This window comes from Heteronotia binoei, chromosome 13, assembly GCF_032191835.1.
Source record: "Heteronotia binoei isolate CCM8104 ecotype False Entrance Well chromosome 13, APGP_CSIRO_Hbin_v1, whole genome shotgun sequence".
NCBI classification, from domain to species: domain Eukaryota; kingdom Metazoa; phylum Chordata; class Lepidosauria; order Squamata; family Gekkonidae; genus Heteronotia; species Heteronotia binoei.
In genome coordinates this window covers 59731301-59757020 of record NC_083235.1, presented here as the reverse complement: position 1 = coordinate 59757020, position 25720 = coordinate 59731301, and the positions used below count along the sequence as shown (strand labels likewise).

The 25720-nt window shown below is 43.3% G+C and overlaps 1 protein-coding gene across 1 annotated transcript in view; it reads left to right on the top strand.

Moving 5' to 3' along the window:
- GAA (alpha glucosidase) overlaps positions 1–25720 on the top strand; it is a 29926-nt gene extending 4206 nt beyond the window's left edge. Inside the window, exons 3-19 of the mRNA XM_060252620.1 lie at positions 78–243; positions 2042–2138; positions 4600–4719; positions 5300–5418; positions 5878–6009; positions 7918–8028; positions 9205–9318; positions 9462–9546; positions 11110–11227; positions 11825–11958; positions 12220–12371; positions 14282–14430; positions 16477–16618; positions 17604–17702; positions 17895–18059; positions 22934–23086; positions 24779–25720. Coding sequence (XP_060108603.1) covers positions 78–243; positions 2042–2138; positions 4600–4719; positions 5300–5418; positions 5878–6009; positions 7918–8028; positions 9205–9318; positions 9462–9546; positions 11110–11227; positions 11825–11958; positions 12220–12371; positions 14282–14430; positions 16477–16618; positions 17604–17702; positions 17895–18059; positions 22934–23086; positions 24779–24838 — 2116 coding nt within the window. The 3' untranslated portion in view covers positions 24839–25720. The remainder of the gene's footprint in view (positions 1–77; positions 244–2041; positions 2139–4599; positions 4720–5299; positions 5419–5877; positions 6010–7917; positions 8029–9204; positions 9319–9461; positions 9547–11109; positions 11228–11824; positions 11959–12219; positions 12372–14281; positions 14431–16476; positions 16619–17603; positions 17703–17894; positions 18060–22933; positions 23087–24778) is intronic.

Genomic DNA, 25720 nt, shown 5'->3' with positions numbered 1-25720 from the left:
GCTTTAAATTCTTAACATGCAACTATTAGTCATGCAACCCATCTTCAGAAAGGGATTGTCTACTTTCTTCCTGACAGATTCAATACCACAGTAGCTCCCTTGTTCTACGCTGACCAATTCCTGCAGATCTCAACCTCTCTGCCATCAGGTTTCATCTCTGGACTGGGCGAGCATTTGACTTCACTCATCCTTAATGTCAGTTGGACCAAAGTCACCCTCTGGAATCGGGACATGCCACCTGCGGTAAGGAGTAGAAAATGATAATGTGGTGCACTGCCTTTTCTTAACCAGCTCATGCATCTGCCAGAGACTGAACCATCGTGAAATCAACAGAGGCCAATACTGTTGCCTGATTTCAAAGGGCATACTCCATATTGTGCCAAATACCAGTGTACTTACCACAGAACTATTTTTTTTTATTATTTACAAAGTTATATTTAATATTATATCCTGGATTTCTGCCCTTACCTACCCAAGCTTAAATCTATAGACGTTTTATGCCTTGTAAATGAAGCACCTGCCAGTCACATGCATTTCTTATTTCGCTGTCCATTTCACCTGGTGTTGTGGAGAAAATTTAGACATTTTTGTGCTCCTCTTCAAGCAAGATTGACTTAAAAGCTGCTGTGGGAGAAAAGAGCAAGGAGGATCTTGGAGGGTTCTCCCACCCCTTTTCTAATTCTTTAAGCTGTGCTTTGGGCTGCCCCTCAGTTCAGCCTTTAAATGGGAATGCTGAGAAGCATTTAATAAGACACGAGTATCACCCTGAAGCAATAGAATAGTGACCTTCAGTCCTTTAATTATTGTACCCTTGCTATAAAAGTATACCCCTGAGTTATGAACAGCTGACCATTTGTGCTCACACGTGATGAATAACATTGCCATTTAAAGATATTCTGTTCCAGAACTGATCTGCAAAGTCTCTTGTGTGTGTGTGTCTTTTGTGATTTAAGGATATGAATGCCCTGGCCTGGATAGCCCAGGCATGTCTGATCTCATCAGATCTTGGAAGCCAAGCAGAGTTGGCCCTGGTCAGTATTTGGATGGGAGAACACCAAGGAATACCAGGGTTGTGATGCAGAGGGAGGCAGTGGCAAGCCACCTCTGAATATCTCTTGCCTTGAAAACCCCATGGAGTCACCATAAGTCAGCTGTGACTTAACACTAAAAAGGATGGGCTATGACTGCTTCTGTGGACATAATCATACCTCTTCAGTTGTCCTCCCCTACCATTAAAATTCAGCACCCCCCCTCTCCACTGCTTAGTTACCATATCACCAGCTGTGTTGTTGACATATCCTTTTTCATGGGAAAATCAGAAAAGATAAAAGAAGTCTTACTGCATGCACCTACATAGCAAAATGCTTTTCTGGTTCAGCCTGTATGTGGATTGCAACACGTCAGCCATCTTCTGAGGGATGGTGCTGTCACTCATTTTTGTCTACCTGCAGCTATTTAATGTTTGTTTCTGCTGGATGTGCCCAGATTCACCACCTTGAAAAGCAGTGTCTAACAGCAAGAGAGGGCATAGTGATTGGCCCCTTCACTGGACATTTTATGTTTCTCTATATATATCCATTCCACAGGCTTAAACTGATTTATTGGTAATTCCTGTCTTGCCAGAGAATTCTGGGTATTACAGTTCTATGAGGAGATCTACGGCTCTTTAGCAGAGAATCCTCAACACCTTCAAGATGCTGCCATTTCCAAGATTCTTTGGCAAAACACGATGAACTGGTATACTTTTAATAAATGTTTGTAGTGTTGATAGGGCTTCTGGGTATGACTCTGAGGAATGGTGATGGTCAGATTGTTTTCTAAATTCAACTGCTGATAAGATGACACTTGAAAGCTTTCTACTGATTATTGAAAACAGGAGGCCATGTTGGGAGAATCATTCATCTTCTCTGTTCAGCAGTGAGGTTTTTTATTACTCAGCATACCCCAAGCATAGATCCATTGCTATAGACTTCTTTGTAATGATACTGTGCTTGAGTGTGTAGTATGACCTTGACTTTGTGTATTCTTCCTCTGTTTTCAGCCCTCTGCGAATCTGTATGGCTCACACCCTTTCTACCTGGTGTTGGAAGAGGGTGGCTTGGCCCATGGAGTCTTTTTGCTGAACAGCAATGCCATGGGTAGGTGTCTCAGGGTCCTCAGTACACTCTATACCTGTGGCACAGAGTGGTAAGCTGCAGTATTGCAGTCCAAGCTCTGCTCACAACCTGAGTTCGATCCTGGTGAAAGCTAGGTTCAGGTAGCCAGCTCAAGGTTGACTCAGCCTTCCATCCTTCTGAGGTCGGTAAAGCTTGCTTGGGGGTAAAGTGTAGATGACTGGGGAAGGCAATGACCCCATAATAAGTCTGCTATGAAAATGTCATGATGTGACGTCACCCTAAATGACTGATGCTTGCACAGGGGACTACTGTTACCTTTTTAAAAAAACTCTAAACTGAAGTTGGATTCTTTGCTATTATGAAACAGATTTTGTCTTCGGAATGCAAACTACTTTAAATGGATATTGTTCCTGAAAGCCTTTTAAACACTATAGCAAAATCTTTTAAAATATATGTAAGAGGCTAGAAATAATATACATTCTTTGAGGGAGAGATAATACTTTGGTATTTTATAAAACGTAAAAGTAACCATTCTGGGTCAGACCAATGGTTCATCTAGTCCAGCATCTTGTTTCTCACAGAGGCCAACCAGATTCCTCTCAGAAGTCTGCATGCAGGGCAAAGAGGTCAACGTCCATATCATTGCCCCTCCCAGCACTGGTACTCGGGGGTTATTGCTTCTAAACACGGAGACGTAATGGCTAATAGCCAATGATGGCTCTGGCTCCTCTGGACTTGTCTAATTAATTTAATCCTAGAATGTTTTTAACTATAACGATGATTAATTTTATAAATGGTTCAGTTATAATATGTATGTTTTAATTGTTGAAATGCCTGTGTTGTGAGCCGCCCTGAGCCTGCTTCGGCGGGGAGGGCGGGATACAAATTAAATATTATTATTTATTATTATTATAATCCTGTTGCAGCATCAGTTAAACCAGTAGCCCTCACCACACCCATGACAGTGACTTCTTCAAGTTAATTATTCTTTGGCTGAAGTACTTCCTTTGGATAGTTTTTTCCAGTATCTAATATCCTTTCTCCAAGGTCAGGAACAAAGGGTGGTGATAGGGGAGGAATCATCCCAAAGGCACCCACTTATATTCGGTGTGCCACAGGGTGCGGTTCTGTCCCTGATGTTATTTAACATCTATATGCGACCCCTTGCCCAGATTGTCAGGAGGTATGGGCTGGAATGTCACCAATATGCGGACTACACCCAGTTCTATCTACTGATGGGTGGCCAGTCTGACTGTACCCCAGAAAATCTAGACCTGGCTCTTCAAGCCGTAGCATCTTGGCTCATGCTGAGTCGGTTGAAGCTGAATCCAATGATAATGGAGGTTTTCTATCTGAGCCAGGGTGGTCCGTGGGGGGAAATCCCTCTGCCGGCTCTTGATGGGGTGCCACTGATACCAGCCCCTAAGGTCAAGAGCTTAGGTGTGCTCTGGAGTCCTCTCTTACAGTGGATGCCCAGGTAGCAGCCACTACTAGATCCGCCTTTTTTCATCTTCAGCGGGTGTGGCAGCTGGCCCCTTTCTTGGAGCATGATGACTTAGCAATGGTGATCCATGCTACAGTCACCTCGAGAATAGATCACTGTAATGCTCTCTACATGGGGCTACCCTTGACCCTTACTCGGAAACTACAGCTAGTGCAGATCGCTGCAGCACGGCTGTTGATGGGGCTCCCTCGATGGGAGCACATTTAGTCAGTGCTTAAAGAGCTGCACTGGCTACCTATTGTGTTCCGAGTCCGTTTCAAGGTGTTGGTATTGACCTTTAAAGCCCTTTATGGTCAGGGGCCTGCCTATCTACGGGACCGCTTTTCTCTGTATGTTCCCCAGAGAGCACTGCGTTCAGGGACACAAAATCTACTGTCCATCCCTGGACCAAAGGAGGCTAAGCTATGCTCTGCATGGGCTAGGGCCTTCTCAGTGGCAGCACCAGAAATGTGGAATGCTCTCCCGGAGGCCGTAAGGGCCCTGCGGGATCTCTCCACAGGGCCTTTAAAACTGAACTGTTCCAACAGGCCTTTAATATCTAACTGGGAGAGGACTGCCATCCCACATCATTATAGAGCTACGATACTACATGATCACCATCAGAAACAAAGAACTTGCTTATATTGACGTGGTATAGCACCGTATAATGTTTTTAAAATTGTAACTGTATTTTATTGGTTTTTAAATTGTAAATACAAATGCTGTTAGCCGCCCTGAGTCTGCTTGCGGAGAGGGCGGGATAGAAATTTAAGGTAAATAAATAAATACATAAATTTATCATAAACTTTTTTTCTCACAGGCCGGAAGGGCCAAATGCATGTAGTGATACAGATTATGTCAAAAATAGTGCAACAAGAGGGTGGTAGCTAGCTGATATTGCTGGCAAAATTATAATATGGGGAGGGGAGAATTACTGGTGATGCAACAAGATTAAGTGTAGGCTGTAAACAAAAATCTTTTATTCCCATGGCTCTACAGATGTGATATTGCAGCCCAGTCCAGCCATAACATGGAGAACAACCGGGGGCATCCTGGATTTCTATATCTTCCTGGGCCCAGATCCAAAGAGTGTGGTGCGCCAATATCTGGATGTAATTGGTAGGCACTTGCGTTCTTCTTTATGAGGTATTAGCCAGCAACTCAGTGAAGAGCTTTCTCCCCGATGCCGGCCTTGTCAAAAAGACTGCCTTGGTGATTGGTTGTGGCCATCAATGAAGATCTGTGCTTTCCCCTTATTGCCAGAGACCATCAACATCCAGTGTTGGGGTTGAAAGCAGTTCTGCTCTCAAAGTCTAACCTCTTCCTCTGGGTTGGGCCCGCACCAATATGTCTGTAGTTTGCTTAGTGCTAGGAAAGTGTTGGACAGCGCAGGTTGTATCCATGTAAAAAGTGTGACCAGCAGAATTCTTCTAGGAATGTATTTCAAGGGATGGAGAGATGGTAGGCTTCCTTCTTAGCTGCACATATCAAAGCATTGTCTTTGAGAGACGGATCAATCCAATCTAATTTTAAGTGTAGACTTTACAAATCGCAAATAACATTTTGGTTGGAAAAAATGCACCTCTTTAGAAACAACATGCTGAGTATAGAATTTTCTCTGGGTAGAGAAGTTCGGAAGCTTCAGTCGCTTGTCAGGAGAGCCTTTGAAGCAGTTTGTTTGATTGTTTGTTTCTCTCAGGGTACCCCTTCATGCCCCCATATTGGGCTCTGGGATTCCATCTCTGCCGCTGGGGATACATTTCCACTGCTATTACCAAGGAAGTGGTCAAGAACATGACAGCAGCCCAGTTTCCCCTGGTAGGTGGTTTCCCTCCAGTTTTGTCCAAGACAAAGCTTTGCTTTGATGCCTAAGAGGTGTGGGAGCCAGTGAAGAAGAAGAAGAAGAATTGCAGATTTATACCCCGCTCTTCTCTCTAAATCAGAGACTCAGAGTGGCTTACAGTCTCCTATATCTTCTCCCCACACAACAGACACCCTGTGAGGTGGGTGGGGCTGAGAGGACTCTCACAGCAGCTGCCCTTTCAAGGACAACCTCTGCCAGAGCTATGGCTGACCCAAGGCCATTCCAGCAGGTGCAAGTGGAGGAGTGGGGAATCAAACCCGGTTCTCCCAGATAAGAGTCCGCACACTTAACCACTACACCAAACTGGCTCTGAAGCCGCTGTGCCCTTGCACAAGAGGGAAACTAGCTAAACAAGGGTTGGGAATAGGAACAGCCCTGTACCCTCACTGATGCTACATTCTTGCGCCCAACAGGATGTGCAGTGGAACGACTTGGATTATACTGATGCAAGGAGAGATTTTACCTTTGATAAGGATAAGTTCCGAGATATGCCAGACATGGTGCGTAATTTCCACCACGATGGTCGGAGATATGTCATGATTGTGGTAAGTTAGTGAAGCCTGAATTCTTCCTGTGCTTGTAGAGCCAACTTTACTGAAAGTCTTTTGTATATTACATTATGATGACTAACGCCTTGTTGATCCCCCTGCATGCGCTAAAGGATGAGTCTCCTGTGTTTTTTTGACAGCCATGGAGGAATGAGAATTTTTAAAAAGAAAAAAAATGTTCCATCTGCAACTGTACTGCAGAATCTGTCCCTAGGATGGAATCCCAAACATTGCAGCTTTCATAGTTAGCCTTTATTAGTGAGGGTGGGAAACATTTAGAACTATGAGAATATTTAGAACTATATCATCATGCCATAAGTCAAAGTTTAGCTGTTAAATATTCAAGGCTACTCATTTTTATCTGGGATTTGTTACTTAACATACAAGAAGTAGTAGGTACATATGGAGTACAATCTTTTCCACTGGAAAAATCACAAGTGGGGCAGGTAGACATTGAATCTTTTGGGAATCTGTGAGAATCCAGCATTCCATTTCAACCAGAAAGGTGAAATAAATTTTTGAAGTGATAAAATTCCTTTCCAATCAGCCTTTAATCTTTTCTCTCTTTTTTGGGGGGTGAGGGTGGTGGTGAGTATTTGTGCGTACATGTGTGCCTGGAAATCATGGTTGACTTCTGGCAAACCCCACTGGGGCTTGGACAGGCAAAGAGGTAGTTTGCCATTGCCAGCCTCTGCATCCCAGCCCTGGTATTCCTTGGAGGTCTCTCATCCAAATATTTGCCAGGATCGGCCCTGCTTAGCTGAGCTATCCAGGTCAGGGCTAGCCTTTAGTTTTTTCTTGAAAGATGTGTAATTAGATGCTTTTAGAGGGGTCTTGAAATTGTCCAGCCTGCAGCTGAACTGCAAAATCTGCCTTACATGCTGTCCTGAGGGTGGGTTCCCAAACATTGTCGCTTTCATTGGTAGCCTTTACTGGTGGAGGCGGGAAATGATTTAGAAATATGAAGCTAGATTAAGCTTATTATGTTTACACTGCAGAAACTGATCATTCAGGATAGGATAGGGTTTGCATGTAGAAGTTCCCAGTATCAGTTCCTGTAATCCCAGGAGGTCTTGGGTTGCAGGAATGGAAAAGGCCTTCTCCTCAGACCTTGAAGAAGAAGAAGAAGAAGAATTGCAGATTTATATCCCGCCCTTCTCCCTGAATCAGAGACTCAGAGCGGCTTACAATCTTCTATGTCTTCTCCCCTCACAACAGACACCCTGTGAGGTGGGTGGGGCTGGAGAGGGCTCTCACAGCAGCTGCCCTTTCAAGGACAACCTCTGCCCTTTCAAGGACAACCTCTGCCAGAGCTATGGCTGACCCAAGGCCATTCCAGCACGTGCAAGTGGAGGAGTGGGGAATCAAACCTGGTTCTCGCAGATAAGAGTCCGCACACTTAACCACTACACCAAACTGGCTCTCACATTTACATTTACATTTACATTTGGAGAAGACCATATTGAGCTGAATGGACCAGTAGCCTGACTCTGTATAAGACAGTTTCATATGTTTGAACAGTGAAGAAACCAAAAGCAGTCTATAGGGGCTTGCACAGCTTACTTGCATGCTTTCTTTCTCTTCTAAGGTTACAGCTGACAAAATGCGTAAATGTGCATTCCAAGTGCAAAATAAGCTGTTTGCTATTGGTCAGTTTGCATCACAGAGTGTGAGCTGGGGTTATTTTGTTTTTTACAATGGCTGAATGCCAAAATCTTGATTCCCAGCATCTAAATAAAATATTCTTTGTCTGCTCTGCCCCATGAGGCATTTGTTTTGGTAAGCTTGAAACTCTTCCAAAGGGTTTACTACCTTTACTGCACCGTTGTTCTTTGCCCTTTTGTGCCCTGTCAGATCCATTACATCAGAATCTCTCTCTCTCCCCCCCTCTTGCATTCCTTTTAGGATCCTGGCATCAGCAGTTCCAGCCCCTCTGGAAGTTACAAACCCTATGATGAAGGCCTGAAACAAGGTGTCTTCATCTTAAATGCAACGGGGCAGCCTCTGTTGGGGAAGGTGAGTCCTGGATGCAAATTGTCCAGATTTTAATAATCCTTGAGCTGAGCTGACCAAGGAAAGTTGACAGTTTTAGATGGGTACCCATGTGTTAGTCTGCAGCATCAAAATAAAACAGGTCCAGGGACACTTTAGAGACCAAGAAAGCCTGTTCTAGAATAAACTTTTGAGAGCCAGAGATTACTTCATCAGATGCATGAAGCCTACATCCATAAGCCTACTGACATTAAAGTGCAAAACAGAGAAGTTGGTGAGGGCAGGGAGACATTACTAAGAGACCAGTTTAAAACAAGATGTAATCGATACACTCAGAGCAGATGAAGTTGTGTTTGTCTGCGTCCTTTATACAGTTTATATATCTACTACCTGGCATTAGAAGAAGAAGATGATATTGGATTTATATCCCGCCCTCCACTCCAAAGAGTCTCAGAGCGGCTCACAATCTCCTTTACCTTCCTCTCCCACAACAGACACCCTGTGAGGTGGGTGGGGCTGGAGAGGGGTTTCACAGCAGCTGCCCTTTCAAGGACAACCTCTGCCAGAGCTATGGCTGACCCAAGGCCATTCCAGCAGGTGCAAGTGGAGGAGGGGGGAATCAAACCCGGTTCTCCCAGATAAGAGTCCGCACACTTAACCACTACACCAAACTGGCTCTCATTACATTTTACGACACACATGGCCTGGCCACACAAAGTCCCATTTATGTCAGATTCAGCCCTCATAACAAATGAGTTCAACATCCCTGCTAGAAGATTCAAATGGGGTTTTAAGCAGTGTTCTTGTATCACCACCACCATCCCTCAAGCATGCAATGTCATCCTTTGATTTTGGGCTCCAGCCTCAGTTTGAGGTCCTAGTCATCCCCAGAAACGTGCATTTTATAACTTGTGTTATTGTGAAAAAAAATACACTGAGAACATCGAAAGAAAAACAAGATACAAGAACATGCATTCTGAATGTTCCCAAAAACAACATTTGTTGTACCACTTTTGAATTGGTATCTAGAAAGTAGAGAGGATCTTACTTTCTCAGAGGACTGGCCATGCTTCTATGGTCTCTTAGCTTTCCTCTTATCCTATCGTCCCGGAAGAGTTTCACTTAAACAAGGAGTGCTTCAAACATAGATAATGAATGCGCACTGGCATTTTTTGAAATCTCTGGTCCTTTACCTTTCAGGTTTGGCCTGGCCCCACTGCCTTCCCTGACTTCACCAACCCACGGACCCAGCAGTGGTGGTATGACATGGTGAAGGATTTCCATGACCAAGTGCCCTTTGATGGCATGTGGATTGTGAGTCTCTCTTACGCTGGGAGGTGATGGTGCTGTCCATAGCTGCTCTTGCAAAGAGATAAAGGATGGAATTCTTTTGTTCTTACCAGGATGCTGACATAAAATAGAAATTATCATATGCCACCCTGCCCTTTTTCTTCTAGGACATGAATGAGCCATCCAATTTTGTGGAAGGTTCCTTGGATGGCTGTCCCAACAACAAATTTGAGAACCCCCCTTATGTACCAGGTAAGGAGTAATAGCAGAAACATGGACTGTTGGGAGGAATGTGAAATTAATTATTCTTATGTTGGCATGAAACAACTGAGGAATTTCTGCATCTTAGGAAAATTAATTTTAAAAATGGCCATCAATTCATTCTGTTTTGATCAGTTCTCTAGCGTTAACTCTGCTAATTTAACACAAGTGCAGCTTCGTTCCCTAGCCATTATTCTGTTTAATAACATCCAACTGAAGTAGGATGTTTAAGGATGTTTTCTTAAAACCAGAGGCTTTTTTATAGCAGGAACTCCTTTGCATATTAGGCCACACCCTTCTGATGTAGCCAAGCCTCCTGAAACTTACAGTAGGCCCTGTATTAAGAACCCTGTAAACTCTTGGAGGAGTGACTGCATCAGGAGTGTGTAGCCTAATATGCAAAGGAGTTCCTGCTACAAAAAAAGCCCTACTTAAAACTCTCCTTGATCCATAGGACTACTCCTCCATCTTGCTATGGAAGTCTTGTGCCTCCAAATATACATGTGCAGCATTACACAGGGAGTTCTCCTTTCCTGCTGACTCCTCAGTTACCCCACCAGCTCTGAGCCCTGGAAATGTGGATCAGCATTTAGTCTCTGTGAGAACAGAATAATTAAATGGATTGCTTCAGAATTAACTATGAGCATATTTTCTAGTAGCATGGGAAATAGAATTTCTGCTGAATAGCAATCTACAGGTTATTGGAGCAAAAGTAATACGTCCTACATTAGCAACTAAAGCTATGAAGGAAAGAGGAAGAAGCCTTGAAGTCTTTTGATGGAATTCATGCAAAATGAAACAATTTGTGGTTTATGTGCTGGTGATTTACAGCCTTTTTCTGTATTCTACTAAGAGTAATGATATGGTTGGCATTCATTTACCTTTAACTATTTAAAATTATGTGCATGGTTGCATGATGACGGAACACAACTTCTCCAAAAAGAGCAAAATGTTGATTAGGGAGGGAACTTGTTTGAATTTTTCCACTTCTGTTCAACAGTTCCTTGATCGAGAATTCATAATCTTTGAATTAACGTTTCGGCAAACTCTTTGAGGCTTAGTGATATTGGTGAACAACCCGGTTAGGCTAGCTGAATATTCTTGTGTACTTTGGGTGCTGAGAAGGCATGAAATTGCTTCCTCTGTGATAGATCAGAATCACAGAAATTTCTAGAAGACTCTGAGTACAGAAGATATTGGCCAGGATCCTGCTCAGTGCAAGCAGAGCCCACGCTTTGGGAACAGAGACTTTCTCACTTGTCATCCCCCTGCCCCTGAAATTGTGCACCTCTGGGTGAATGCCCCCTCCAGGGGCAACAAGGGGATCAAAATAGATGGTTTCAGTGAGAGGAAACCCTTCTTAAAGCTCAAGTGCCAACCCTGAATGGAAAGGGCTCTTAGGATCGAAGCCATTGCTTTTACTGTGTCCTGAAAAGCAACTAGTGATTCCAGTAGCTTTGAGACCCATATTGCAACAATCCTGTGCTTATTACCGGATATGCATACATAGGGACCTTGTTGTCTATGCATTACCGCTTGCCCTTTCATTTACAGGTGTTCTGGGGAGATCCCTGAAGACACACACCATCTGTGCTTCCAGTAAGCAATATCTGTCCTCCCACTACAACCTGCACAATCTGTACGGGCTGACAGAGGCCATTGCTTCACATGAGTGAGTATGCTACAGAGCAGTGCAGACTGGGTAGTTCTCCTTTAGCCACCCTGCACAAAAGGTGAAGTGGCTCTTAGATATATAGAAAACAGCACGAGTTTGGTATATAGAAAACAGCACGAGAAAACAGCATCGGTATATAGAAAACAGCACGAGTTAGATATATAGAAAACAGCACGAGAAAACAGCATTTTAAAGACTAATGAAATATGTGGCAGGGTATGACTCCAGAAAGCTCATAACCCTGCCACAAATTTTGTTAGTCTTTAAGGTGCTACTGGACTCTTGCCCTTTCCTACTGCTATGGACAGACTAACACAGCTACCTATCTCTTAGAGATGGATATTGAAGAATAACATGTTAGGGTCTTATTGGTTTATGAGGGGTTATCTTGGGTGCTAAGATTAAACCCTAGTGCAAGATGGCAAGACATGTCCTAATTGAGATTATGTTCTATAGTGAATAACATAGTTTTCACAGTAGAATCTGCAGCCTAGTATTTAGCAGACTGATCTGTCACAAAGGCTTTGTACTTGGGAGCTTGAAAAACTGAATCCCTTTCTAACTGCCACTGATTTTTCTCTCCCCTGTTCTCAGTGCTTTAGTAAGAGCGCGAGGGAGACGCCCGTTTGTGATTTCCCGTTCTACCTTTGCAAGCCATGGTCGCTACGCTGGCCACTGGACCGGAGATATTGCAAGCACCTGGGAACATTTATACTACACTATACCAGGTACAGATATTTGGAGAACCAACCCTGGAAGCCTCTCTTAATTCTGCTTTGCCTGCGTTATCGTGATCCTGTTGTATGCCCGTGAGAAGGAAATGCTGCAGGCCTGAGAGGTGGGAATTGGCTAGCCAAGGAGAATTTTGTTATAACCACCAGCGTCCTCCAATATCCAATGACAGGATCTATCATGGCCTGCCTCAGGACTTGCTCATCAATCTTGTTCAGTGCCAGTTCATTCCATATATCTTATATTCTTACCTCCAGCGGTGCTGCTCTTTAACCTCTATGGTGTGCCATTGGTTGGTGGTGATATCTGTGGCTTTGTGGGCAACACTTCAGAAGAGCTGTGCGTGCGCTGGACCCAGCTAGGTGCCTTCTATCCCTTCATGCGAAACCACAATGATCATGGAAACAGGGTAAGGTGATGACAGCGGGTCATTCTTGCAATGCATGTAGACAGGCAGTGGCAAGGTAAGGCTGTGATTCAATAATGCCAGAGGGTTTTTATTGCGATAGCCCTTGTTGCAAAGCCTGAAGTGCAAAGGCCAGTATTCCCCTGCATGGTTATAAAAGAATAAAATAATGTTTCTTTGGTAGTTTTGGCTTTATGCCATTAAAACAAGCATTTTCAATGCATGGTGTTCTTTTCCTCTTTATTCATTGCTGGACAAGAGCTAAAGATTAACGTTTCCTCCTGTCTTAATTGGATCTGTTCTCTGACCCGGTTGTGCCCATAGGAAAGGATGTGGAAAAAAGAGCTGACATGAAGTTCTGTAGGAGTTAAACCAGTGACCAAGAGTCGCATTGACTCTCAGAAATGAGGTTAGGGCATTTTCAAAGTGGGAAAGGCAAGAAGCGCAGTTCTGAGTTGCTCAACAAGGTCAGTGTTGCTGGAAAAATTCTAGGTTGGCCCCTTTATGAAACATCCATTCATGGAAACACTCACTGTTTTAAAGCCCTTTTCTACTGCTCAGACACTTACTGACTACAAGCCCCAGGATGCTTTGCAAGAAAGCTGCCTGAGTGTATCTCAGGACAGAAAAGGTCTGTTAAGGCTATTCAGTTGGGAGGGAGGACGAGAAGAGTAGTATTGGCACGGAAAAATGTTTAAATGTACAGAGTGATGGGAAACTGTCCTTATCAAGATTTTCTCTCTGGACACTATCTGAAGTTCAGATGGCATCAAAGAGGGATGGAAATTAGCCAACACTTAAGTGTGTCTGTTATCTAGATATTGAGGGATATGTCAAAATAAAGATTTATGGGCAAGATGTTTATATTTAAAAAGTCTTTGATGAGAAAGGGGTTCACATGTTAGATACTATAAAAGGGCTGTATTTCATGCTGTTTCTTACTGCCATCTCAGAGAGCTACATGTTCTCTGGGTTGCTTGCAGAGATCTCTGATATCTGTTGAGAGAACTTAGATTTTCTGAAAGCTTTTGGGACAGTGATGGGTCTCTGCAAATGCATACTGGATTTAGATTTTAGCAGATATAACTAAAAGCTAAATAATAAGGTAGAAACTTATAAGTTTTAAGATCTGAGAACTGGAAATTGCTTTTCTTCTCTCCTACTGTATTTTGGGTACATAGAGAAATAAAAATGCTATCATATGTTTAAGAAACATTGGGTATGAGTCTCATGAATTTAGCCACTGGGAACAACATTATGTTATGAGAAGTTGTGCTAAGTATTGTGATCGGGTGAAACTCAAAGAGTGTTCAAAATAATAAAGGTAATAAGGATGCAAATTTCCCAGACAGTCAGCACAATTGTGTTTCAGCTGCTTGATGAGAGGAAGCCAAGGTTCTTTATACCCTAGTCAGTGTATATATGTATTATAACATGATGTATTTGCAAATCCTTTATTTATATGCCACCTTTCTTCCCTCATGGAATTCAGGACAGTTTACATGTGATTCTAAGGCAGTCTCCTATTCAGACACTGGCAAGATTCAGACCTCCTAAGCTTCAGAGAGGCTGCGGTATCTGTCATGTGTCATTCATCCATACTTTGACTCTGGAGAACCACTGCCAGTCTGAGTAGAGAATACTGACCTTGATGGACCGAGGGTCTGAATCAGTATAAAACAAAGCCTCATATGGGTTCATCCTCATTCATCAATTCCATCCCACAGAATGCGATTGTGCACCAGAGAAGGAAGGAACGTAGGAGTGATGATGACTGAAGGCTTGAGAGGAAAGAGTAGATTTCTGAATCCCACCTTGGCAGACTTGGTGGGGGATGCCCTTTCTGGTACAAGAGCTCAGCAACACGATGTGTGCCATGTGTCCACAACATGATGGTCCTTACTGTCTTGCAGCCTCAGGAGCCATATGCCTTTAGTCAAGGAGCCCAGAAGGCCATGAGGAAAGCTCTTCTCCTGCGCTATTCACTGCTTCCCTACCTCTACACTCTCTTCCACAAGGCCCACACTGCAGGAGACACTGTTGGTCGCCCTCTTTATCTGGAGTAAGTCAATAAAGAGCTGAGATGACAGTGACGAGTTAGGTGGGGTTTCTTTGGGCATTTATCCTTGAACCATTGGAGCAGAGCAGCTCCAGGGTCAGGAGTCTGTATGATCATGATCTTCTGTAGTCTTCCATTAGTGGGAAACTGAGCACCACATTTTCCATGTGATCTGCTGGCGTAGCTCAAGAAAGCAAAAGACACAGACTCAGCTTTGTAATAGTGTGCATGAAAACAAACAGCTGATTCACCATAGCAGCCCTGGATTGAGAAGGAGGGAATATAATAGAATTTTTTTTTAAAGGTAAAGGTAGTCCCCTGTGCAAGCACCAGTCGTTTCCGACTCTGGGGTGATGTTGCTTTCACAACGTTTTCACGGCAGACTTTTTACGGAGTGGTTTGCCATTGCCTTCCCCAGTCATCTACACTTTCCCCCCAGCAAGCTGGGTACTCATTTTACCGACCTCGGAAGGATGGAAGGCTGAGTCAACCTGGAGCCGGCTACCTGAACCAGCTCCCACTGGAATTGAACTCAGGTCGTGAGCAGAGGGCTCCGACTGCAGTACTGCAGCTTTACCACTCTGCGCCACAGGGCTCTTATATAATAGAATACAGATGCATTATTTAATTCAGAAAATGTATATGCTGCTTCCCCCAAAGCTGGTAGAAAAGTTAAAACTCTGCATTAATATAACAACTCAATCAAAACTAACCTAATTAGCAATATAACCATCATAACCTAAGAGTCGTAAAATCAACAGTCCATCAAGAGCAACTTAAAAGCAAGCCAGCTAAACATTAAAATAGGCAGGATACAGGGCATAACTAATATTCCCCCTAAGATGAGTTAGTGTGAGCTAGCTCAGTTTTTTAGCCTCCAGCTCACACATTTTTGTCTCAGCTCAAGAAAGATGGCCCCAGAGCAAACTAATTTATGTAAAAGCCAAATCGCTCACTCACAGCTTTAATGCCAGTAGTTCATGGAGTAGAATTTTTGCTCACAGAACTCCACAGCTTAGAGGGAGTACTGGCCATAACATCAGAGAAGAGTATTACAATGGACAGTTCTAATGTGGGTTAAAACTTTGTCACTTAAATGCCTGGGCAAAAAGGAATATTGTAGCCTGACATCTAAGAGGCGGGCAGGCCTCAAAAGGTAGGCCTTTCAATGGCAGGGTGCCACCATTGAGAAAGCTCTGTCCCTAGTTGCCATCCACCTTGCCTTAATGAGGAGGAGAACAGAGAACAGGTCTTGGGAGGATAATCATAGCTGTACTGTAGAAGAGGAGACATTCCTTCATACATGGCAATTTTGTTTCATTTTAGAAAGCAGTAGGAGCAGGTGTATTAGATGTACATCCAGCTCTCAAAAAATGGTCCATGCCAAAGCACCATTATTGAACGAGCAGAAGGCCCTGTGTAGTATAGCGGAGTTCTAAACTTAGATCGTTGTATGTTTAAGACATAGATGCAAATGCATGTTCCGCCACACAACAGATTTCTAGTCCAGTTGCGATTGGTCAGTCTAATCTACCCCACAGAATTGTCATGAGGGTAAAATGAAGGAGAAAACCTTCATCCTGAGCTCCACAGAGGAAGCATAGGATACAAATGTGGTAAATAAGCAATCCAAAGGTTCATTCTATTCTATTTCCAGTGAAGTGGGTCTTTATCCAGGAGCCTCCTGGTATCAGCTGAAGGAATACGCTCTGAGATAGGAGAATGTTTTTGATGTGGTGAGGGAGGGGGGGGAGGGTTTCCTGACAAAAACAAAGTCTTTGAGGGGGCTGGATCCAGCAGTAAATTTCCTCGAATGGAAGAGTGAAGCAGATTTTTGTTGATATCCCTCTAGTACTGCAAACCCCCACTTTCCTCCTCATGCTGTTCTAGGAGGGTTTTGTCCCTCCCAGGAACAGCATTTTCAGGAGCCGTTCATGCTGCATTGCAGGGGGAGCAGAGAACAAAGTCCCGTTCCATTGACAGCAATCCCTTCCATCAGCAGAAGCTATCACTGGATCAAGCCCATTGCCTGAATGATTGTCTTTTTAGGTTCCCTAAAGACCCCAATACGTGGGACATTGACCGGCAGCTCATGTGGGGAGCAGCACTTCTCATCACTCCTGTACTGGAGGCTGGGAAGACAAAAGTCAGTGGCTACTTCCCTTCGGGCACCTGGTACAACTTGATGATAGTGAGTCTTGCTACTTCCTCTGGAAAAGACTTAGGTTGGGGGGGGGGGGTCATTTGATAGAAGGGCAGACAGTAACGAGTGACTGTCTCCAGTGGGGACCAAAAGCAGCTTACAACACTGTTTTCTCCTCACAACGTTAACCCTGTGAGAAAGGTTAGGCTGAGAATGTGTGACTGACTCAAGGTCACTCAGCAGATTTCCACGGCAGATTGAGGATTTCAACCTGTGTCTCCCAAATCCTACCCTGACACTTTAAACATTATACCACACTGGCTTTCCCCTTTTCGTCTGACAAATAGAACTTTCCACATCATGTCAGTTCCTGGAGCAAAAGCACATCCCTCTGTTAGATGTCTGCATATTTTGAATTTAAACAGGGTGCTGGTGGTGTCCTGATTGCCACTTTTGTTGGCATATGGAGATCCCCTGCATTTGTTTCCTCTTCAGATTTTTGGTTCCCTTTGCAAGGAGATTAGAAGCTGACTGGTACTTAAAGGTCAGCCATGTTTATGGGCCCCACAAATTCTCCCAGCCACAGTGGTGCTTGGATGCCCTGTCATTTTTGTACCTGTTTTACTTCTGAAGGTGCAGAGGAGAGAGGTCTTGAAATTTGATTGCAACAACCTGAATCATCCAGTGTTAAAACTAACATTAAGTAATCTGAAGTTAACATGGATTTTGAAGGCAGGAGAACACAAGTTAGCAGGTGTGTGCTAGCATACATATTTATTTTTATTGTAAAACACTGGCTAAATGCTAGTAAACGGGCTTATTGCCTGTGAGCTCCAACAGTGCACTGTTCTTCCATTCCTGAACATAAGCAAAAAAGAGGGAACATTTATGAGGTAGTGAGCCATCTACAGGATAGGCTGTTTTGGTGACCAACTTTGTCTGAAACTTGGCCATCTTTTATGTGTTCTTTCTGCTCACCCCCACTCCAGCAAACACATCCCATTGTGTATCTGTTTCTCATGCATCCTTTCAGGGATCCACCATTCACAGCAAGGGACAGTGGATTCTCTTACCAGCTCCACTTGACACAATCAATGTCCACATACGTGCAGGATACATCCTGCCATTGCAGGTGAGTCACCTCTACTGATTTGTCAGAGACATCATCACCTCTACATGCGTGCCGATATAAACAAACACTCAGAATCTTTGCTGATAGAACTGGGGGAGAGGTAGGTGAAGGCATCTTGGTTTGGTGAGAGGGGGGGAGTATCACTGAAGAGAAACCATAACTTTGATGCTGGGGTGTATCTTCTTTCTTCAGGAGCCTGCCTTGACAACCACAGAGTCCCGTAAAAAGGGGATGACCCTCATGGTCGCTTTGACACCCGAAGGGGTGGCTAGAGGTGACTTGTTCTGGGATGATGGTGAAGGACTGCTGACTTTTGAGAAGGGTGACTATACACAGATTCTCTTTCTGGCAAGAAATGTGAGTTTCTAGAAAAACAGTTCTGATCCTAAGAATGGAAGAGTAATAGTAAAGAGATGTACCTTTAAAAACACTTACCTTTGAACTTCTGTTATCTGCCTTGAGCCACTGAGGAGGAACAACATATAAAACAAAATAAATAAGACTCATCAAATGGGATAGGAGTGATCTGAAGAGGATACTGCTAGATACCTTGAATTGCTCCTATTGTAGTTCTGTCCAATGTACCCCATCTTTTCTTGAAAGAGTTGTCAAAGTGGAAGGCTACCCAAGAGATAATCATTTCTTCTCACCCAGAAGTATCCCCTGAAAAATTCATTCACCTCTTTCTTTCAAAGCTTCCCAAAAAGGAACATAAGAGAAGCCATGTTGGATCAGGCCAATGGCCCATCCAGTCCAACACTCTGTGTCACACAGTGGCCAAAATTTTATATATATATATAAGTACTTCCTTTTATCCATTTTAACCTGTCTGCTCAGCAATTTCATCGAATGCCCACGAGTTCTTGTATTGTGAGAAAGGGAGAAAAATACCTCTTTCTCTACTTTCTCCATCCCATGCATTATCTTGTAAACCTCTATCATGTCACCCCACAGTCGACGATTCTCCAAGCTAAAGAGTCCCAAGCGTTTCAACCTTTCTTCATAGGGAAAGGAGATTCAACAACCTCCCTAGATGGTTTGAGCAACCAGTACAGTTAAGAATATTTAACTAGCATTTAATCTAAGTGTGTTTCCGACAATTTAACACCATGCCTTTTGCTCTACCTTCAGTGAAAATTGTTCCCTTTATTCTATTCCCCTGAGATTCTTTTGATTGTGTAAATGCTCTTAGTGCACCTGTTCCCCTCTCACTAATTGTCTTTTCACCAAGCTATGCTTATTCAGTTCCTTCCTCCTGTTCCCAGGGGTTTTTGTCTCACCAACTTCTCAGTGGCTTTGAAGTTCTCCCCTTATATCCTCGCCTTTTGTAACTTCTGTTTGCTAGAATTAGACTCAGTGCATCAAATAGAATCTTGCTGGTGTATTAGTAGCATAATACTGTTCCTCTGCCAAAATCTTGGCATTGGTACAATACAAAATGTTCTAGGCCTTCTATTGTTGCAGCCCATCTGAAGAAGCATCCAGCCCTCCCCGATACCTAGCTATAGTTTATATCTGCTAACCAGTGCTGCCTCTTTATATTAATGTTACGTGGTGTGTAAGTTCTTATAGCACCCTGGGATCTTTTAAATTTACAGACCACCCCTTTGTCGAGTGTGGCAGTTGACTATCACACATTCCAGACTGACCCACAGAAAAACACTTGGTATTTTATAACTTTCACCTGGGCCCTTTCATCACATCAGAACTGGAAGGCAGAAGCCCTTGCTGGCACCATCTCTGCTTCATATATGATATCTGAAAGAGAAGGCTGCAGCAGAACCAAATCTTTCTGAAAGACAGCCTGGCTGTGGCTGATATGTGTATTGCCACTGTGTTGATGGCTCTGCCTCTTACTAGCAGCAGAGAAAGCTTTTCCCTTGGAAACAGCATGTCCACCTGCTCTTGACTTACCCCTTCCAGACAACAGAAGAGCACATTGGGTTGACCTCAGACATGTGGTATTTTATATATTTAGGGGGGGTGTGGATTGTCTTGTGTCTTTGTTGAGTGTCAGGAGCCGATCCTGCCCCTTGCTACTCAAGCTGAGGACAACTGGGGCCTGATTCACCCAAGCAAGGAAGGCCAGGATAAAGAGGTGATCAGGATCCAAGCAGATTACTCTGATATAGCCCAAGGTGAGAAGCCAGGCAAGACGAGGGAGGGAGAGTGGTCAGAAGACAAGGCGGATGCCAGACTTGAGGAAGGCCAGGATGGGACAGGCTAAGAAGCAGCCCTGAGCAGCAAGGAAAAGGGGCAGGGCAAGGATACAGGCAGTGGGGGAAGAGGCAGGAAGAGCTTGCCCTTCCTTTTATAGGCCCTTTTCACACTTACCAGTTGAAACCGGAAGGGAGTCGGTATTGTGCCGCCTTGCAGTAATCCAAGACAGGGATGGGAGTTTTCAGACACATGTTTTTTCCCCCCAGTAGGATTTCGTGATTGAAGCAAGCCATTTCACACTGTTCCGCTTTTATCTTGCTTCCACCAGCACCAGCCGTTTTTGCCTGCGGGCTCGCGATCTCCAGCTTTTTTTTGGAACGTTGGGCAAAGATTGCTATAGCGCTATAGCAACGTATCATAACAGCACCACCATAGAGATGGCTAGGCTCCATTGAGATAAGTTACCAGGTTTCAGCGGCGGCGATCTCTGGCATCTTAATGGAACCCAGGCATCCCTATGGTGATGCTGTTGTGATACGTCACTATAGCGCTATAGCGATCTTAGCCGGACGTTCCCCCCCAAAAAAGCCGGAGATCGCGTGCTGGCGGGCGAAAAAGGGCGCGAAAACTGCTCCCGGATTAGATACTGGACATTTCACACAGCGCCCCATACCGATTTCAATCCGGAAGGAGGGGTTGAAAAGTGGAAGAAGCTGCTCTTTGTTAGTAACGACTCAGGCATGCCTCACTACCAGGACAGCCGCGGGACTGTGTGAAAAGGTGAGAGTATTCCGGTAGCAGCCAGTTACTGAATCGGGTCTGTCTGAAATGCCAGCAGAAACCCATTACTATTCAGTAACTGACCAGCTGGCATACCGGAATACTTAGGCTGTGTGAAAAAGCTCTCTTGCAGGTGAAAAAGGTGGAAGGGGATTGGATAAAGTCCAGGTGGGGATGGGGCCAAGGAATCCCATAAAGGGAAGGCACCACACTCAGCCAGGGAGGAAGCAGCAGATTTATCTCAAACCAAAGACGGGGGTAGAGTATGGAAAGCCAGTCTGAGGGAAAGAACTGGGAACTGGGTGCCAGAACCCCCTTTCCTTCCTACTTCTGGGATCAGTGGGCCAGATGCCTTCTTTGGTGACAGGACAGTGGAAGGCTACAAGCCTGCTATGAGCCAGGGAATAGAAATTCATCTTTATGGCAGTTAACGAATATTATTTTTTAAATAAAATTTGCATCTGACCCTTCTTAAGGTTGATTATTCATAACAGGAACTGTGATTCTCTCTCTGTGTATATGTATGAAAATTATATATCGTCTATTATGATATCATCACATAAATAATAATTATACAAAACAATATTCAGTTTGATAATCAGCTAGCATATATTACATTCTACCTAACAAACCATGCTATTTTGCTCTACTACTGAATTTAAATGTCTGATGAGGGCTTGCCAACTTTTTTCTTCATACTTTATGTTCCCAAAACATTGCAACTCAGTTAATTTTGACATATGCAGAGTATCATAAATTTTTAATAATCGGTCTCTTTCATCAGGAAGTATCTGGGTCTTCCAATGTCTAGTGAAAATAATTCTAGCCATCATCAATAAATTTAGCGCCAGTTCCCTCTAAAAAACTGGATTTCGGTGCATTTAAGTAAAGCAACTTCAGGGCCATCAGAAGAGTAGTGCTCCAAACATCATGAATAACTTTATGAACAATTAAAAAATAAATAAATAAAATTGCATTGTGTTGGAAGTCAGCTTATTAAAAAATTATCCTACTGCTTATTTTAGAGAACCTCAAATATATCATATACCATTGATTAATCATTTTAAAACAGTTGTATGTTAACTTAATGTTCATAGAAGATACTGATTCTTTTGTATGGATTTCTCAGCTCAAAATCAAACCATTTTATTATGCTCATTATAATTTTTAAATTCAAGTTCAATTAATAAATTATACATTGTTTTTAAAAGTTTCTAATTATCCAACAAATAATTCTAAGATTTATTCAATGTAAGTCTAACTTTAATTCTTATTTGTAAAGATACAAAATTACATATTTGGAAATAATCAAAATTTGTAATTTGAAGATTCTGGATTGTAGAACTCGTATTGTGGGGAATAAGCCTATTACTTCATAATAAATCTAAATATTTTCCAAACTTAGCATTTTCCCAATTCTTGAATTTTTAAAATCTCAATATTCTGGGCAAATTCCCTGTCTCTAATAGAAGATGTTAAGGAGAACTGGCAGTGGACAAGTACTTACTAGATCTATTCTAAACTTCTATTATAGTATTAATATTCATACTGTCAAACTTGTAAAACTTTGTTGATCATTTTATTTATCCATAAGAAACTATATATATTTTCCTGTCCTGTAAGAAACTGATTCTGCTATGGGCTGTAAATAGCTTCCATTTACTCCAGTTGTCTCTTCTTACTGGAACTGCCAGATTATTAGGGAAGAAGAATTAAGAGAGCCCTGTCCCATCTTAATTCCTGCCCCTTTAAATATTAAACCATCTGTTCATTGGAAATGAAGGACTTCGCACTGTGTCTTATCGTCAGACTTCACAGGGGGACTTATAGAGAGTCAGATACGTCAGGAGACTGTAAGTATCCTTCATTTCTACTGACAAATTATACAAAACAATTGATGTGATGTGTAGATTGCTACTATCAGGGAATCTTCCCTCCTTCTAACTGGCACTTTCTCATCACATGTAGCACCATGAGGGCAGGAAATGCCTCTTGCATCTCCATCCAACCTAGTTAATTCAGCTAGGTTAGAATCCCATCCCTACTCTATCCTGTCTAGAATGAGTTCCTAGCAATAAAGGACTCCTATTAGTTTTGCAAAGATAAAAAGGTCTCTGTGTGTAACTTTATTTCCCTGCAGCACACAAACGCATACCCCAGATAAATTCTGCTGTGACATGTGTCTTGAGCACTCTGCTAACCCAATATTCCTTCACTGTTGAGGGATGCTGAATTTGGTGCCATCCAAACTGCCATGATTTCCAACCACTCACATCCTTCCTCTGTTACAGGGCATGCTGGTTAATGAGATTGTAAAACTCAACAGCCAAGTCGATGGTCTGCTGCTGCAGGAAGTGACTGTGCAGGGTGTTCCCAGCCCTCCTCACCATGTCCTGGCAAATGGCATTCCCATTGCAGACTTCTCTTACCGCTTAGATACTAAGGTAAAGTCATCTCTGGATGCAGAGGGCGCTGCCTGCACAACAAAAGGCTACTCCATGAGACCAACATACAGGGAGTTATGAATAAACTCCCGTTATTTCAGCACGAAAACATACAGCATGTTTTGTAAACACTAAGAAGTCAAAGATGGTCAAGGAGTAGCTCCAAAGGGTTGAGTCTAGCAATCCATCAGCAAAAGTGCTGATTGTCACAGATCTCCTGCCTTCCCTATAGTACTTTCAGACTATGGGAAAGCATATTCCTGGGGCCATGGGACCTGCATAAGTTAGAAGGCTGCAGGGGGAAGGAAGGTGATGAAGTTGTCCTTTCTGTCAATGCAGCTCCACTGATGGAAGAGTGAGGAGAGGGTAATGTCTCCCCTTTCCTCCTCCCCATGCAGCTTCCCAGTGTACATGGCTGTTAGACCACAGGTGTTCTGCAGCTTTGGGAAATAAACACTACAGGGGTCAGAAAGGACTGCTGGGAGGAGCAGAATCAAGGGAAAGATCTGCAGTCATTGCATTTGCGTATTGTTGGAGCCAACCCAAAGTGTCTGGCTCTCCCTTCTCTCCAGTTATGCTCAATATTTGACCCATTATGATCCCTCTCTCCTGTCTTTCCTCTGAGGAGCTCAGATTAGTATATATGATTTTCCATTCCATTTCATCCCTGCAACACCTTTATTAGGTAGATAAGGCTGAGACTGAATGACTGGCATAGAATCAGCTAGTGAGCTTTCATGGCTGACCAGAGATTTGAACATGTGATGTCCTGATGATTTATCTAAATCAATTAAAATGCTTCCTAAGTCAGGTCTGACACTAACCCATTAAAACCACACTGTCGCTCCTCCTGCTGATAAATAGAAAAGTATGTAAAAATACAGACAAAGGAAACATATGCATATTGCCATGATTCTTGATACTTGGTGTAAAAACTTTGTGGTATTTTGGTTTTAAACATGGGCATAACCAGATAAATATTTAGGGACCATTTCTGCATGGAGCATGCATGATTGCTTCCTCTAATGCCTGAAACAAATGTGGATATGTACCTAAACCAGTGATACTCAGTGGCTTTGACATGCCACCTGAGGCTCCACTGAGCACCGTTCCCCAATGTACCACCTGCCCCTTTTCAGGAATGTGGAGGAAGTGGGTGGGACTTCTGACTGACAGGTAGTTCTCACCTTGAAACAACTGCCACCAAAAGAAGAGATAAATTGTGAACCTTCCTGAGGTACAGGCCTCGTGCCAAAGATGAAAGTAAATGTGACTCTTTCAATTGATGAGAATTGCAAATGTGGCTGTGAGTAGTGGAGTGAGTACCAGCGATCTAAAAAGAAGAGCAGGCTCCTGCAGATGCTTGCACCTGATCTATCTAGGCCTTGATTAGCTGGCTTTAAGGAGCAGAGGGGGCTCCCACCCACCTTGCATGTTCTGAGGGTCACTCCTTGCTTGGCCTTGATTGGAGGGGCTTGGCAATTATTCTGGAGCCCCAGAATCACTTACAATGCTCCTGATCTTCAGAACTACATGTATAGGACACCTAAGGGCAAGGTGGCTCATATAATTTGTGCCTCAGTCCCCAACAGGTGATACCATCTGAATTAGTCCATCATCCCTCATTGTGATTCCTGAGTCCTGACTGTTGACTGAGTAGCTGCCACTAACTGTCCCTTCTTCCTCCCTCAGATCCTTAACATCCCCCTCTCTCTGCTGATGGGGGAGCCATTTGTCATCACCTGGTCTTGACTCTAGAAGGAAAGCTCATTAGTTTTGCAGAACCACAGCGAGGAATGAAAAAGCTCGTGATGAATGCACATGATATCCTGATGATTTACCTAAGAATGCCTCCTTTAGAAAAAGAACCGTTTCTTCTGGAGAAAGAGGAGGATCTTCACATTTCCATTTAAGGAAAATGCTTGACCACTCTTGCTCGGAATGAGACTGAGCTGTTCTATCGTGACACTGTTTTCCTGTGCCATTCTTGTGATTTCCTTACTTTTCTTGGGGAGAAAAAAAAATTAAAAAGGAAGAGAGCTGCTGTTCTGCTGTGGCAAGTACTCTCCTAATGGTACTCCCAGGTCTAGGATTAAGCCTACATAGGTGCAGAAAAAGAGGGAATACTCTTCATGGGTGCCATGTTAGTTGCCCCGCACCATTCCTCAAGGAATCAAGGGCCAGTCTCACATTGGCTAGAACAATCCTGTGCGGAGCTCTGAAGCGTTAAGAGTAATAGAAACAACACTGTCATGGAACAGGGGTGGAAATGCTCAGGGAAGGACTGCTGCATTTCAAAATGGCCAAATCATGCATTTCATAGCCATATTTTTTCCTTTTCAAGTAATCAGTGTAGTGTGGGGGCAGCTAAAGGTGAGATGCTTTTAATGCCAAATATTCCTATTTTCAGAAACAGGCTTCAGGGTGGAAGCAGGATATCTGCTGCAAGTGCAATTCTTACCAACAACATAAACCACCCCTTCTTAGGATAGATACAAAGTGGAAAAAGGCAATTGAAGTGAGAACTTAGAAGCGTCTTTGCCTTTGAAGCTTGCAAGGTGTTCTTTGTACTGATCAGAAACAGCATGTTTTTCCAATAAAGATTTTTCCTGAATGCTGCATATTTATCTTAAA